This window comes from Microcebus murinus, chromosome 2, assembly GCF_040939455.1.
Source record: "Microcebus murinus isolate Inina chromosome 2, M.murinus_Inina_mat1.0, whole genome shotgun sequence".
In the NCBI taxonomy this organism is placed as follows: Eukaryota; Metazoa; Chordata; class Mammalia; order Primates; family Cheirogaleidae; genus Microcebus; species Microcebus murinus.
Window position 1 is genome coordinate 61,595,084 of NC_134105.1, and position 17,125 is coordinate 61,612,208.

Here is a 17,125-nt window from a genome sequence, read left to right on the forward strand (position 1 = left end):
AAAAAAAAATTACATTAAATAGAGCTGTTACTTGTTATTTTCCTCTTTAGAAATGACTGCACTTCACATTCTCACCAAAAATCTGTCAGCATTTTATGTACTTCATTTTCTTATGAAGAATCTATACTCAGTCATATGTTATAGTTCACAGTGCCCTGATCTTAATCTATCTGAATTTCAATTTATGTCAAAGGCTGCTTTAGCAACATTATTTCAGCTTTAAGGAAATTCTGATCCTTACACAATCTTGAAATGTTTCTGTCATGGGGAAAGACTTTATTTCTTGGCATTCCCGACTAAGAGGATTAGTATGAGGATCAAATAAGGTTGTGTATGTGAAAGGTCACTGAAAATTCTAATAGCAAAATATAAATGTAAGAATTATCATATACTTAACTCTGAATTTCAAATATTTAAAATCATCTATTTACTACAGACTAATTCCATTAAACTAACCATGTAAAAAAGATTTGTAAAAAAGAGCTCAAAATAGGCAGGAAAAAGTGAAAGCTGGCAATAAACCAGGTCATAAATAAGAACCAATCTTAAGTAGAATTTCCCTCTTACACATATCAGTTCAATATTTTATTCCAGGAATATTTTTTATACTGTCCTTTTTTTCAATCCTGCCAAAGTAAATGAAATAATATATAGCTCCTAGCACAGTGTAACTATTACTTTTTCTTAAAATTAGCATTGTCTTTAAGTAAGATTCCTAATTTCCCTTTTATATTAATAGTATGAATTCACAAACAATATTTGGATTGTGTTCACGTCAAATAGCCTATTATAATAATCTGATTTGGTCCAACCTTTTCAGATGATACTACTGTTTTGTCTCAACCAGAAATGGAACTAGGACGGCCTCATTACTTTTTGTAATAGGTTTTTCTTAAAAGAAAAATATGATTAAACTAAAAAATTCTGTAATTCCATTTATTTATTAAGCAAGAAGTCTAGGGATCCTTGAGGCAAAATTCATCCTCAATTTAGTTTATGTTCCTGCCAGTATTTCACCCTCTGGCTCAATTTTCCAGGCCTAATAGGAATTATATGAGAATGTAAATCCTCAATATAGTTGAGTGCACAACACCTAAAAAAAAATCTCATCATCCATGGAAAAACTCAACTTTCGTCTTGTAAATATTCAAATGAAGAGCATTTTGTATGTGAGACATATTTCAGAGTAAAGGTCTGTGAAACCACACACTATGGAAATCTGATCCAAACAAAAGCAGCAGATGGACAGACGGTAAGGGGTAATCTCGTAGTGAGGTCAAAAAAAGAATTCCAAGGACGATGACATCTCGATTTTTCCGTTCACAATAATAAATAACGGGGCTGCAAGACCAGGTCTCGTCACCCCAACCGCGCCGCAAAGCGAAACCAGAACCCAGTGCCCAGGAGGGGCTTGCAGTCGCCCGCGCCCGCCGAGAGACTGGCAAGCCGGAGTGGGGAAACCGAGGAAGGGAGCGGAGCCCCTCTCCCGGGCTCTCTTCATCCCTCGCGCCTCCTGCTTCCCAGGGGAGAGCCTCCAAGGGACCTTTCCCCAAATCAACGACAGGCTGGCGTCCTCCGCCGACCCCTGACAGAGCGGCCACCACACTATCTCTGCAACGCAGAGGCTGGGGAGCCGAGGCCTGCTTCCCGCCCGCGCGCCCACCACCGCCCAAGACCAGGAAAAGAGGCCGCTGCAGCAGCCGCACCCCCGGCGCGCGGAAGCGAGAACCGAGCCCATTCCCCGGCGGCGGCGAGCGCAGCGCCCTTTGGCCCCACGCCCCTCCCGGCGGCGCAGCGCTCACCTCCTCGGCCTTCCCCGCGGGCCCCGCCGGCGCGGCCGACCGTGGCTTGCAGCCGCACCCCCGCGAGCGCCTCTTTCGCACCCCGGCCTGGCAAAGCGGCGGCGCCGCGTCGGGAGGGCCGGAAAACGGCGCCGCAGCGCAGCCCGTGGGGTCCCCGCCTCCCGAACTAGCCACTTCCCGCAGTAGCCGCGGCTCCTTCCGGTGTCTCCACCGCCGCCGCAGGCGTCTGGGGCGTCGCCGGAGGGCGGGAGGGGGCGGGGCCCCGAGGAGAGCCCGCCCCGGGGGTGGGGCCCGGCCCAGGTGCCCGCTGACAGTGCGGGGCCCGCGTACCTGCCGCAGTTGGAAGTTTGGGGCTTTTTTTTTCGTCTTTACGTGTGTTCTCCCCCTCTTCTGCGGTCACACTATGACCATTATAAGGTCTTGTTTCGATGCATTACGGAATCCCATGCAGGCTGGCCACCGAAGGGCATCAGGTTTTCGACCTTGTGCAAAGTAATATTATACTTAACAGATCGCAATTCGACACTGTATTCCTTTCGCTCATCTTTCTTCTCCCAGCTCCTTAGGACCTAGATTCTCCGGATGCAACTATGTTTCCCTTTTCCACATATGCACAGAAGAAATGTATCTCTACCATTTTCCCCTTAGGTCCAAATCAAGAAGATCAAATAAAATATTTATAGAAACTTTAGCATCTGATTGGTGACTGAAACATTGGAAGAGACTTGCCTTTTAATTACGTAACGGTTAATTCATTCGATTGATGTTCAAATCCGTGAATAAAAACCTCTAAATTAATAAAAATTGTTAAAATTGTCAGTTTCAATCTATCTCATTACCTCTAATTCTTTGGTCTCCAAAATGGGAGCATGTACCCAAGTGTTGTGCAAGATGGTCAATCTCCATCAGGAACAAGTAGAAAATACAGGAGCTTCTACTTATTTTTATGCTAAACATGAAGGAATTTAACCATGACACAACATTCTATGTAGACATTGACACTGAGGCCTCAGTTTGCACCGCAAATGATCACTTATCCTGGCTTTAAGTTTCACAATTTGGATGGTACTCATGATGGTACTCCTCCATTTATTTTCAGCCTATTTCAAAATATGAGTGTTTACAAGCTACAGGATGTCGGCAAGGGAGTTAATTTTTATTTTAAAAAAATCAAATGTCTAAATGTTTTAAATATTTATACTCCTTTGTAAAGAAATAAGAGAATGTTCATGAACTCACTTGTTCCCTGACGTCTTGTGGCAAAGAACTTTCTGACTTAAATGAGAATTTTATACGTTTGTTTGAGAAAACACAGGTGTTCTAAATTTCTGGCCTTTCCTGTAATGACAAGTGGCTATCAGCAATATGGTACTTAACACAAAAAAATTTGTAATGTATACATTGAAACTGTCACTTCAAAATAAAAGTGATATTTTTAAAAACAAGTAAGAAAATAACTGCATTTGAAAGACCAGGGCAACAGAGAGAGCATTTTGAAAAATGGGGTTAGGAAATGTTTTCATCGTTAAATAATTTTGCTTCAAAATTTATGTGTCAGCCTGGTGCAGTGGCTCACGCCTGTAATCCTAGCACTCTGGGAGGCCGAGGCGGGTGGATTGCTGAGGTCAGGAGTTCAAAACCAGCCTGAGCAAGAGCGAGACACTGTCTCTACTATAAATAGAAAGAAATTAATTGGCCAACTAATATGTATATGTAAAATTAGCCGGGCATGGTGGTGCATGCCTGTAGTCCCACCTACTCGGGAGGCTAAGGCAGCAGGATTGCTTGAGCCCAGGAGATTGAGGTTGCTGTGAGCTAGGCTGACGCCATGGCACTCACTCTAGCCTGGGCAACAAAGCGAGACTCTGTTACAAAAAAAAAAAAAAATTTATGTGTCACCTACAAAAACTCATTTCTGTATCAAAAGACATCATTAGGGATGAAAAGTCAATCCAGCAAATAAAAGATATTTGAAATATATATAACTGATAAAGATTCACGTACATATATGTTTCCACAAATCAATAAGAAAAACAGGCAACCAAATAGAAAAACAGGCAAAAGTCACTTCTCCAGAATTCCTGCATTGAAAATGTATCAGGGGTATTCTGTTCTTACATTGTTCTAGCAAATTCAATTCAACCCCCAAAACCCCCTTTCTTTTGCTTGATAATCAATGTCTTCTTTGGGCTTACCTATTGTGGAGGGGTTCTAGGGCACTGTCAGTTCAGGGACAGCAACTGACATGCCTGTTCAAAGCAGGTGTGACTCATGCCTAGATGATAGCAGGCAAGTACCTCTCATGCAGACACCAGGTAAAGTCCTTGCTGTGGACTAGTCCTCATGAAACAAATGCACTCTGACACAATGCAATACCTCTCCCACTTTTAACTTCCACAGATTCCTGCCCCTTCACTCTTGGCTGTTTGTGTTTTTCCTTGTATACCTCAATTCAGAATGCTTACTCTTTTACTTTTCTTCAAATAATATCTCTGGATGGATTATAATGAAGAATACTATCATTGAGAAATCAATTAATTTCCCTCTCGGAGAGGAGAGATTATACATTCCATATGGTGGACGCCCAGCTAAGTCACACTGGTTCTGGAGTAGAATTCTAGAGGTGCCATTCATGGAGAATATAATATGAATTGTATGACCTAGAGTTGTGCATCAGGCCAGGTACTGAAGTCTCTTCTAATGCAAGAGGGTAAAAGAAGAAATGACAGCACAGAAAAAAAGAAAAGAGAAAAGAAGAAGGGGTAGAAAAAGGGAGGAAAGAAGAAGACAATTGAATAGTCATATCAAAACAAATGCCTTCTTGCTTTTGCAACTGAGTAATGGCAAGTGAAAAATAGCAATGTACAAAAGATACATTTTCTTGCTCACATACCCAAGACTAAATAAGCCTTTGCAAATACCATCCCTTAGTCAGAGACACTTTTACAGACACTCTCAACCCCTATCCGTCATTCACCTAGCTAACTCCTACCTATATATGCTCTGTTTAACATAGCATATCACTCCATTATTTCCCATTTCAGAATCCTACTTGTTTCTTTTAGAGAATTTATTATAATTTGTAATTATTTTAAGATTTTTTTGTGTACATAATTTTTTTATTTATCTCCTCTGAACTTAAGCTCAATGAGAACAGTGACTATATGTCTTGTTCATAATATTCCCAGAGCTTAGCATTGAAGAACTCAAATATTCGTTTGTTCTCAACTGGGGTGGGTTGTTGTCCTCTGGGTGGGTAGTTGGCAATATTCCTGAGAAGGACTGGTGGAAGAAGGCATTAGTCTCTTTCCTTTGCATTGCTGTGACATCATTAGTCCCCCTGTGGTTAAACCCTGAATTAAACTGAGTCTTTAAAATATGTTTTTGGGGCCGGGCGCTGTGGCTCACGTCTGTAATCCTAGCTCTTGGGAGGCCGAGGCGGGCGGATTGCTCAAGGTCAGGAGTTCAAAACCAGCCTGAGCAAGAGCGAGACCCCGTCTCTACTATAAATAGAAAGAAATTAATTGGCCAACTGATATATATATAAAAAATTAGCCGGGCATGGTGGCGCATGCCTGTAGTCCCAGCTACTCGGGAGGCTGAGGCAGAAGGATCGCTCAAGCCCAGGAGTTTGAGGTTGCTGTGAGCTAGGCTGACGCCATGGCACTCACTCTAGCCTGGGCAACAAAGCGAGACTCTGTCTCGAAAAAAAAAAAAAAAAAAAAAAAAGAAAAAAAAAATATGTTTTTGGTTATAAGTGCCAGAAACCTAAATAACTGTTGTTCTTAATTTAGTGAACAACCCAAATAACTGTTGTTCTTAATTTGGTGAACAAGCTAGATTTGGCAGGGGGCAAGCAGAAACCAACTTTATTCTATCCCATTATTATCCCTAAAAATCTCTGAGGATCCCTCTCCTAGTACAAAATCTGAGGCAAAGCATTTTGCTTTTCCAGTCAATCTCATCTAATTAAAAAGTCATCCAATCATTTTCTAGTAATAAAATAATGGTCTTTCCCCCTAGTATCAAAAATATCCTGTTGAGTGCAATGTCAAAAATCCCAGACTTATATATACAGTTCAAAAATTCTCTGTCACTCTCTCCAGCTTGTTCTTCCTTCTCCCTGGCTGACTAGCTTTTCTGGGAGGGCCTCACCAGGGTTGGAGAAGAAAAAAACAGAAAGAATCTTTCTGGACTGAAACAGTTTTAGCCTGGTGTTAGTGCCCTTTGGATATAGCTGCGGTGTGAAGCTGACCCTTTTTCTCATGGAGTGCCTCACTGGGGAACCCTCACCCATAGTTTCTTGGCTCAGTCATGTATCTTCTGGCTGGCTACCTATGACATACACCTCAGTCTCCTGGTTTCCAGGGGTCCATCCCTATGTTACAGTCATCTCATCCATACTGGCAGTTCTATTGGACAGCTGCTCTCAAGATGACTCAGTCCAGCTTACACAGGGCTCTCACTTGGTCCACAAAAAGCATACCAGTATCTTGCACAGAAGTGTGAGCTGTTTCCAATCAGCCCTGTGTGCATCTTCTGCTCAGAGGCAGCCTCAGCCTCTTGTCTTAGGACTTCTCAGACCTGAATCAGTTATCAGATCTCGTTTCTTCAAGATTCCAGTGGACACATGTCATCTTTTTCCAAATGGTCCTCTCGAAGCCCCTCAGACTTGGCCTGACATGAGGGGGAAGCAATTTCCCCAGCTCCAGGTGGTACTTTAATTTGGATGCAGAAGTATTTGGCACTGGCATTTGAAGCTTCTGCCAAGAATCTCTTACCATCTGTTCATTTGTTTACTCATAGAGTAACAGTTCACGTTACCTAGCTCAAGGTTTCTCAAAATGACACTATTGACATTTTAGACTGAATATCCTTTGTTGTGGAGGGTGGTTCCTGTGCCTCATAGGATGTTTAGCAGCATCTTTGGTCTTTACTCACTAGATCTGCAGTTCCCAACCTCCTGGCTGTGGACCGGTACTAGTTCATGGCCTGTTAGGAATATCAGGCCACACAGCAGGAGGTGAGCGGCGGGTCAGTAAGCAAAACTTTATCTGTATTTACAGCTTCTCCCCATCGCTCACCATCCCTACCTCCCTACCCCCAGTCCATGGAACAATTGTCTTCTATGAAACTGGTCCCTGGTGCCAAAAAGGTTGGGGACAGGTGCACTAGATGTCAGTAGCACCTCCTCCCAGTGGTGACAAACAAAAATATCTCCAAATCTATCAAATATCCCCCAGGGGGCACAATCACCCCCAGCTGAGAATCAGCACTCTAGCTTAGGCTAGTGCTTCTCAAACTTTTTTCAAATTATCACATCAGATCATTAAGAAAATTATAATACACTGAGATCAATAAACAAGAATGCTTGCAATTAGAGGTTTCCAGCAGAAATCACTGTCTTGGCACTTGAAACACACTTGTGAGCTGGGATAAAAGGGGGGATTTATTGATCCATGGAAGGGTAGCTAAAGTCAGAGTCTCAACATTGCTAGGACTCCCTCATGATCTCTTAATCACTCACCACTTCTTAATTTGCCATCTTACAGTTCTCTCCAAAAGCAGAGATCCTACTTTAAAATAATCCCAAAGAATGGATTTATTATCTTCACCTGGGTCCAGTGCGTAAGAGCATTCAGCTCTTAGATATCAAAGAACAAAGCACCTCCAATAACAATTAAGTGGATGAATGGATAGCCAATACTGGCATTAGGGCTGAATGAGATCCCAGATGGACCAAACGAGAAAGGACATTTTAGGCAGAGGGAATATCATAGGCAAAGGCACATCAACAAGAGAGAATATGCTCCAGTTGGGAACCTACAAGGAGTCAGTAGTGCTAAAGCAAAGATTGAGAGCAGGAAATAGGGGGAAAGACTAGATGGAGAGGGACAGATTATATGTGATCTTATCTGCTGAGTAGTTTTCCTTCTAGAGATCCATGAAAAAGTTTGAGAAAGGAAGCAACATGATGAGATTTATATATTGGATTACTTGGACAGCAGTGACTGGCATAGAGTAGAGACATGCTATTGCAGAACCCAGACAAGCAAAGGTAAAGGCTTAGCAGTGGAAATGGTAATGAAAGTTACTTAGGAGATAAAATTAATAGACTTTCAATTGACTACATAGGAGATGAAGCCTAGGAAGGCTCCTCTGTACAGATCTTCGTCATTCTTCGATTATTTTAACAGTTATCTAATAAGTCTTTCTTATTCTAGTCTCAGTGTCCTCTAGTCCAATGCCATACTTCTAGGCTAAACATCATTCTTTCTAAAACACAAATCCAATTATAGAGGTCTTTAATGACTCCTCCTTGCCCCAAAGACTCCTTTTTGTCACCAAGGGCCTAGGATGAGGCAAGTAAGTTGCTTAGAATGCAATAGCGAAGAACCATGCACTTGCAGAAACTAGAGAGTACCTCTTCAAATTGTGTGCCGTAGGCACCTTGCTTGCTTCATCCTAATCTCTCTCATGACCTTAGTTTGACCCAAATAAACTCCACCTACTTTCTCTTTTGCTACACCCAAACACCTTGTCCTCAAGCTATTCTAGCCTACATTTCATTTTCCTGAAATGCAAAACATTAGCTTGTGCCTCTTCTACTGAGTGCTGCTTTCCTTATGTATGGAATGCCCTTTTGCCTTTTCTCTCAAAAGTGTCTAGGGATTACTGCTGCTTGATCATACAATATGCATTGTAAAGTCATTATTAGACATTAGACATAGCCATGATTTGTTCACTTTTCTATTTCCTGAACTAAGCTATAGGAAGGGATTTTTCTTACTCATTATAGTATTTCCAGCATTCAGTACAGTACATGGCACAATGTAGGAAATGAACAAATCAATAAACTTGTTATTGAAAAAGACAAATGAATGGGAAAACATGAAATAAGTATAAGATGTATATTCTAGGCCGGGCGCTGTGGCTCACGCCTGTAATCCTAGCTCTTGGGAGGCCGAGGCGGGCGGATTGCTCAAGGTCAGGAGTTCAAAACCAGCCTGAGCAAGAGCGAGACCCCGTCTCTACTATAAACAGAAAGAAATTAATTGGCCAACTGATATATATATACAAAAAAAAAATTAGCCGGGCATAGTGGCACATGCCTGTAGTCCCAGCTACTCGGGAGGCTGAGGCAGAAGGATCACTCGAGCCCAGGAGTTTGAGGTTGCTGTGAGCTAGGCTGACGCCACGGCACTCACTCTAGCCTGGACAACAAAGTGAGACTCTGTCTCAAAAAAAAAAAAAAAAAAAAAAAAAAAGATGTATATTCTAACTAGGAAAGAGAGTAATTGTCTTGTACTTCTCAAAATTTCCATCATTTAAATATATGCACAGCAGATGCAGCTCTTTTTTAAATTAAATTTGGAAATGGCACATGGTTTTCTAGACTTTTGAACTGTCATAAGATTTTTTTAGAAGGGCAAAATATGAACTCTTGTTTCCATGTAGTTTAATTTAAATTTTATTGTTCTTTATATAGTAAAATAACTTTAGAATAAACTTACTTATATAAGCTCTTACTAGAAAAATATCTGTGTTGTTTACTATTTATTTTATATTTTGATGTAAATACATTTCAATGTAAATAGAATATGTGCTTCTTATATATTCTCATAATTGCTTGGGCAGTGCAGTGAAAGCATGCTCTATATCATTTTCTGGTCTCAGATCTCTAGCTCTTACCATTTTTATAATCTCTTTAAGCCCCAATTTCTTGCTCTACAAAAATGGCAATAATAATTTTTTCTCTAAAGCTTTATTGAAATATTCACATACTGTACAATTCACTCTTTTAAAGTACACCCTTCATTGGTTTGCAGTATATTCAGATTTACACAACTATCACCACAATCTAAATTTAGAATAGGCTGGGCATGGTGGCTCACACCTATGATTCCAGCAGTTTGGGAGGCTGAGGTGGAAGGATCTCTTGAGCCCAGGAGTTCCAGACCAGCCTGAGCAACATAGTGAGACTCTGTCTCCACAAAAAATTTAAAAATTAGCCATAGTTTGGTGTGTCGTGACATGTGCCTGTAGTCCCAGCTACCTAGGAGGCTGAGGTGGGATGATTGCTTGAGTCCCAGAGTTCAAAGCTGTAATGAGGCCGGGCGCAGTGGCTCACGCCTGTAATCCTGGCACTCTGGGAGGCCGAGGCGGGCGGATTGCTGGAGGTCGGGAGTTCGAAAGCAGCCTGAGCGAGACCCCGTCTCTACTAAAAATAGAAAGAAATTAATTGACCAACTAAAAATATATACACACCTTTTTCGCGTCCTGGTTTTCAAGATGACAAAGAAAAGAAGAAACAACGGTCGTGCCAAAAAGGGCCGTGGCCATGTGCAGCCTATTCGCTGCACGAACTGCGCCCGATGCGTGCCTAAAGACAAGGCCATAAAGAAGTTTGTCATTCGGAACATAGTGGAGGCTGCAGCTGTCAGGGACATATCTGAAGCGAGTGTCTTCGATGCCTATGTGCTTCCCAAGCTGTATGTGAAGCTACATTACTGTGTGAGTTGTGCCATTCACAGCAAGGTAGTCAGGAATCGTTCTCGGGAAGCCCGCAAGGACCGAACACCCCCACCCAGATTTAGACCTGCGGGTGCTGCTCCAAGACCTCCACCAAAGCCTATGTAAGGAGTTGAGTCCTTAAGGACTGAAGAAAAACTACCCGTTGGAAAAAAATAAAATGGAGATTATACTTAATATAGCATGTTGAATATGTCTGTGCCAGATAGAGTGGAAGTTTGTGTTACACTAGGTGTTCAAGTGTGAATTGTCACATAATGTTTTCCTTTGAAAGAAAGCTAATCTGTGTGAATTAAACTTTAACTCTTGTAGTCTTAAAAAAAAAAAAAATATATATATATATATATACACACACACAAAAAAAATTAGCCGGGCATGGTGGTGCATGCCTGTAGTCCCAGCTACTTGGGAGGCTGAGGCAGGAGGCTCGCTTGAGCCCAGGAGGAGTTTGAGGTTGCTGTGAGCTAGGCTGACGCCATGGCACTCACTCTAGCCAGGGCAACAAAAGTGAGACTCTGTCTCAAAAAAAAAAAAAAAAAAAAAAAAAAGTTGTAATGAGCTATGATTGCTTCACTGCACTCCAGCCAGGGCTTCCATATACACTCAAGGAAAAAAAAGTTTAGAACATTTAACATTTTCACGGCCCCCAAAAGAAACTCTGTACCCTTTAGCAGTCACTTTCATTTCCCTTCAAGCCTCCCATCCCTAGGCAACCACTAATCAACTTCCTGTCTCTATAGATTTGCCTTTTCTGGACATTACATATAAATAGAATCATACAATATGTGGTCTTTTATTACTGGCTTCTTTACTTAGAATAATATTTTCAAGGTTTATTCATGTTGTAGCATTTATTAGTACATCATTCTTTTTTATGGCCAAATAATATTATATGGATATACCACATTTTATTTTATCCATTCATCGGTTGATGGACATTTAGGTTGTTTCCACTTTTTGGCTATTAAGAATGATGCTGCTATGCATATTTGTGTAAGTTTTTGTGTGGATGTATGTTTTCATATCTCTTGGTATTAACTAGAAATAGAATTACTGGGTCATATGGTAACTCTATGTTTAACATTTTGAAGAACTGAATCTGCACTATTTGGATATGTATATGGAAGCACTGTACTCCAGATAGATGTTCTAAATTAGCATCTAGAACCATATTCTGAGTTCTAGTGCCTTATTTGGCTTAGTTCTTTACAGGACTTGTAGAAGGTTCCTGTAAAACACTTGATGAGAACAGACATACAATGGCCAATATATGCCGTATATCAGGGGTCCTCAAACTTTTTAAACAGGGGGCCAGTTCACTGTCCCTCAGACGGTTGGAGAGTGCGCACCGTGGGCTCGGGACAAGTCGGCTGCTAAGGAGGACAAGCAGCAGCGGCAAAAACAGCTGGAGGGCCGGATAAATGTGCTAGGCAGCCTGTGTGTGGCCCGTGGGCAGTAGTTTGAGGACACCTGCCTTATATCATTGTGTTAATTTAAAAGGAGGCCCTGAAGTATTTCTGGGAACTCTGCCAGGTTTTAGCAGTTAATGTAAAAGATAATTGGAGATATGAATTACCTAAAAGTGTTAATCTATTTAGGTGACATAATTGTTTTTAAATCCTAAATGTGCTAGACTTCCTTGGTCAGGCTTAATGTCACTTGATAAGCGCTGTTTCCACTGATCACTCATGAAGTACATTGGCCACATATTGTCGAGCTGTAGTGAAAAGTGATCCTGAACAACCTAAATAAAATATAAGATTACATTCAGTGGCATTCATATGACCCACAGGAAAATTTTTCTTGCAAAGTTGCAAGTACAGGCCACTTCTGCTGCAGGCCATTCTCACTGTTCCGCCATCAAAGGCCTCTCTGGGTAGTATATTGCTTTTAGACTTTTCCAATTGGCATAAACTCCAGGGGACAGAGGTTGAGTTGTCTGAGTTTCTTAAAGTCCTTTACTTGGCTTGAAAGGAGGATAGGATGAGATAAGCCCTCTCCTTTCTGCACTCCTGGGGAAGGGGAAGGAGAAGGAGAATGCAAAGCACTCCAGAAAACTATCTTGTAGGCATTTTCATTCTCTAAACTTCCTTCATCAATCCTGCCATATCATTCCAGGGAGGTACACAAGAACTGAGGATTGCTAAATGTGCTACACATTTTTCCAGCATGTCCTGTGTGGATGGCCTAGCATCCCTTTTTAAAATTCTTAGGATAGTTGGTATCTATTTTTTCTCAGCTTTGGAGCTTCTGCCAAAAGACACTGAAGAGTCCCATTTAATATGAAATATACCTTCAAAATGTGTACCAGGATTGTTCTATGGTCTTAATCTTTTTTTGATGTTATGGACATTCTGGTAAAGTCTATGGATCCCTTTCTCAACGTAATGCTTCTATGTGCATAAAACAAAACACATAGGATTACAAAGGAAACCAATCATATTGAAATAGAGTTTCAACCTTGGACTCTGGGCACAGTGGCTCATGCTCATAATCCTAGCACTCTGGGAGGCCAAGGTGGGATAATCACTTGAGCTCAGGAGTTCAAGACCAGCCTTAGAATATAATGAAACTGTCTCTACAAAAAATAGAAAAATAAACTAGGCATGGTGGCATGTGCCTGTAGTCCCAGCTACTCAGGAGGCTGAGGTTGGAGGATTGCTTGAGCTCAGGAGTTTGCGGTTGTAGTGAGCTATGATGATGCCACTGCACTTTAGCCCCAGGCGACAGAATGAGATCCTGTTTTAAAAACAAAACAAAATAAAACAACAACCTCCGCCCCCCCAAAAAAACTAACATAAGAATCTTAGTGCTTTACAAGAATTATTACATTTATCTTTCTAACACCTCAGGAGGAAACTGAATCATAAAGCAAGAGGGTCAGTATCTTGCCTAAGACCACTGTGACATCCTAAGTTCCTGACACAGAGATCCTAAATCTCTTGCGATTTCCTGGTTGACAGGAGTGACTTTTGTTCTAATGGGGTGACTGTTGATGGGCTTCAGGATGGATGGAGGATGGTCACCAGAAAAACCAAAGTTCTAAAACCATGAATTTTAGAACTTTCAGTCCCATGGCCCATCCTCTGTGGAAGGGAGAAGAGCTGGAGATCGAATTAATAATCAATAATTCTTACATGATGAAGCCTCCATAAAAATCCCTAAAGTATGGGGTTCTAACAGCTTCTGAGTTGGTGAACACATCCATATGCTGGAAAGGTGGCACACCCCAACTCCATGGCAACAGAAGCTTCTGTACTCAGGGCCCTTCCAGACTGTGCAATATGTAACTCATCATCTGGCTATTCATCTGTATCCTTAGTAAAATCTTTTGTAATAAACTAGTAAACATAAGTAAATGTTTCCTTCTGTTTTGTAAGCCATTATAGCAAATTATTGTGTGTGAGGAGGGGATTTGGGGAATCTCTGATTTATACCTGGTTAGTCAGAAGTACAGGTGACAACCTGGGACTTGTGACTGACATCAGAAGTAGGGGTAATCTTGTGAGTCTGAGCCCTTAAGAGGTCTGGTGCACTCCAGGTAGATACTATGGACTTTAATTGAATTGTAGGACACCCAGTTGGTGTCTGCAGATAATTAGAGAATTGTTTGGTGGGGAAAAAACCCTCTATTTATTTAGTGTCAGAGGTGTTGAAAGTATAGAAAAATAGTTTCTTCCCCCTTTAATCATGCATCTAGGAAGCAGCAGAGAAAGAATTCAAACCCAGGCAGTCTGACTCCACAGCATTGTTTTGATGCTATGCATATAAGATGCCCTAAATTCATTAATGGTCCCTGTAGTAGGTATCGCAGTATTTGGACAGTGGTAACAACTGATATTGTTCATGAACTCCACTCCCTGGTTTACTGAGTATTACATGACCACTTTGGTTATCTGGGGGAGGGACAGGCCTTTAGAATCAATCCAGGCTCTACTTTTTTTTCCCTGGTACAGGATAGCAGAAGACATTGAGTCCCCTGTTTTTTATTTGTTTACTTTTCTTTTACTTGTAGCTAACATCATCTTAACTAATATACCCAATAATGGCTAAGATTGAGCACAGTACTCCGCCAACCCAGAAGAAAGACTTGGAGCAAATTACATTTGGTTTAGAAAAATAAATGAAATGCAGCATTTCTTATTCTCTGGTTGAAGAGTAAAATCTGTACTCATTGTGTAATAGTATCTCTCTCATAATGTTTATTGGGGAATTAAAGGAGATAATGTTCTCAGGAAAGTTGCTTTAAGTGGTAGTCATCACCATTACTGCTCTTCCCATTAGGTTGAATGTTTGGAAGTTGTGGCAAAAGGGAGGAGACAGCAGAGAGGAAATTGGGGATATAAGCAAAATTAGCTTTACCAATTCCAGATTCAAGTCTCAAGAGCTCCATTTACTTTATAAGTGCAAAATATTTTCACATAAAACTCAGTCTGTGCATTTTTAGTTATTACTCATCTAGTAACATCACACATTGGAGTTGCCATTCTCCCTATTTTCCATTTGACTAAATGGGAATTCTGAAAACAGAAAGGATTGCTCATTCTTGTTCCTTAGATAACAATAGTAACATTTGCTCTCATGTTTTAGCTAGCTTTGCAACATTATTTTGGCTTTTCACCACAAATACGCTCAGCAACTGGAATTCTTAAACCTCTGAGTCTGACGGAATATTTTGGCTAAGGGTGGCACATAGAAACAGCATCGTGGGTTTTTTGTTATTATTTTTCCTGCCCTATCTCCCTATTAGTTTGCTGTGTATTAGACAGAACCTAAGAGCAGTGACAATCCCGCCTAATAATTGGCCACATTCACAATTCTTTGGTTGCCTAATTCAGAGTGAAACACTGAGAAAAGCTAAAATTAAATTGAAATCAATAATAAATGTATCCTCTATACACGGTTGGAATGCCTCTTAAGACACATTCGTTTGAAGGCTGAGGGTCCATGGTAGAAGTTCTTAATCTGGGATGCATGGATTGGTTTTGAGGGCTTGAAATTGTATAATACATTTTTTTCTTTTAATAATGTATGAGCATTTCTCTGTGCATTTTTCTGGGAAAAGGCTCCATAGTTTTCACCAGATTCACAATCGTCCTAGATCCCCCAAAAGGTTAGGAACTACGATAACAGTTCTTCACACGCTTGTAAAAGAACGCAATTTATTCTATCTCGTTCTCACGTCCACCTGAAAAGACTGGAGACTCTACCCTCAACAAAAATGGCAGGCGCTGCTTCACACGCGGCCCCTCACGCGGAAAGGCGAGAGGGCACCTCCACTGTCTCTCCACAGTCGCACTCCTGACCCCGGAAGGACTCCGCCTCTCGCGGCCAGGCTGCCGCTCCGCGTCGGGCTGCGGCTGGGAAGCAGGCGTGGGCGGGCAGGCCGCACCTGCACTGGAGCTCCAGGTACGTGGGTGGCGGGACCGGCCGAAGCTCAGAGTGGGGTAGCAAAGTTGTTGGGCCAAAGGCCGCGGGGCGAGGGAGGCGCAGGTTCCAGCGCTGGCTTTAGCGACCGAGACTCCTGAGTTCGCCGTGGGGCAACGGAAAACCGGAGGGTCCATTGCCGTACTACCTTGCGCCCGCTGCATCCTGTCTGCTCGCAGAGGCCAGGCAGGGCCGGGTCTGGTTAGGGCTTGGATGGGAAAGCGGAAGGCCCCACGCCGAGGGAGGCCCGCAAGGGGAGCGCTGAATTGGGGTGAGTTATCCGAGGCTCTGAGTCTAGCGAGGGTCTCGGCGGCCGGGCTGGGAGGAAGCCCCTTTTCTGGTCCTCGTGTTAAAAAAAAAAAAAGGGAAGACTGCGGAGGATTGCACGGTGAGGGGCTGGGGGAAGAAAAGTGCTGGAGGTGGGGCAGAAGGTGAGGTCCGATGTTCGGCTTGGATGTCGGTGGTTTTGAGCAGGGAGTGGTTTTTGGATATGGTAGATTACGCTTCTTGGAAGGCACTTTCAGAGAATGATATATCTTGGCAGTATTGTGGCGTCGGGTTCTTCTGTGAAGTTATTAAACATCTGTTTTCTGGACGGAGGACTCCCAGAGATCTTGCTCTTGCACGGACCTTTAAGACCTCTATCATTATTATTTTATTTTTGTTGCAACGAAGCATTTTTGCTCTGTTTAAAGTATCTTCTCAGAGTTTGTTTGTGTAGATTTATGATTCACGTCATTTTTTTTTTTTTTTTGGTATTTCAGACTTTCATTCTTGGTTGGATTATAAAGTCAAAGTTTTACAATTTTAAAATGTTTGAGAAGCAGATTATAAGGCCAGGCACGGTGGGTAACGCCTGTAATCCTACCATTTTGGGAGGTCGAGGCAGGAGGATCCCTTGAGGCCAAGAGTTTGAGGTTGCAGTGAGCTATGATGATGCCACTGCGCTCCAGCCCCAGCCACCCAGCGAGAGACCCTCTCTCAAAACAACAACAACACACCAGCAAATTTTATTTAAAACACTTATTTTTAATTCATAAGTGGTTGAAATATTAGAAGCAAGTAATATTACACAGGACAGTATTTTTGGTGACGTTTTAGACTCCTTCTACAAATTTGAATAATCATGAAACTACCTTCATGTTTGTTTTAATTATACTTCTGAAAGCAGCTGAAATGACAGGTTTCTAAAAAGATATTCAATTAATAATGGTTAAGTTTGCAGTCAGCATCCTCACTGATTTTAAATGAAAGGGAATGGGATAATTAGAATGCAAAAAATGGAGATTTGTTGAAATTCTTTTAAGAAAATCACTGCAGCAAATTGAAGTGTTTGCTTAAAAATCTGGAATGCCCTATTTATG

The 17,125-nt window shown here is 41.8% G+C and overlaps 3 protein-coding genes across 5 annotated transcripts in view; 2 read left to right on the forward strand and 1 right to left on the reverse strand.

Moving 5' to 3' along the window:
• Positions 1 to 2,006, reverse strand: part of USP33 (ubiquitin specific peptidase 33) — a 65,354-nt gene extending 63,348 nt beyond the window's left edge. For both annotated transcript variants that reach the window (XM_075999476.1, XM_075999472.1), the window contains exon 1: positions 1,803 to 2,006. The gene's annotated coding sequence lies outside the window, so the exon portion shown is untranslated. The remainder of the gene's footprint in view (positions 1 to 1,802) is intronic.
• An 8,063-nt stretch (positions 2,007 to 10,069) lies between these two features.
• LOC142865925 (small ribosomal subunit protein eS26) lies at positions 10,070 to 10,637 on the forward strand. Its single transcript, XM_075999479.1, has one exon. It carries the CDS (start codon positions 10,095 to 10,097, stop codon positions 10,440 to 10,442), a length of 348 nt encoding a protein of 115 aa, XP_075855594.1. The 5' UTR covers positions 10,070 to 10,094; the 3' UTR covers positions 10,443 to 10,637.
• A 4,972-nt stretch (positions 10,638 to 15,609) lies between these two features.
• MIGA1 (mitoguardin 1) overlaps positions 15,610 to 17,125 on the forward strand; it is an 81,585-nt gene continuing 80,069 nt past the window's right edge. The window contains exon 1 of one of the 2 annotated variants that reach the window (XM_012787437.3): positions 15,610 to 15,743. The gene's annotated coding sequence lies outside the window, so the exon portion shown is untranslated. The other variant, XM_012787428.2, reaches the window with a different exon arrangement.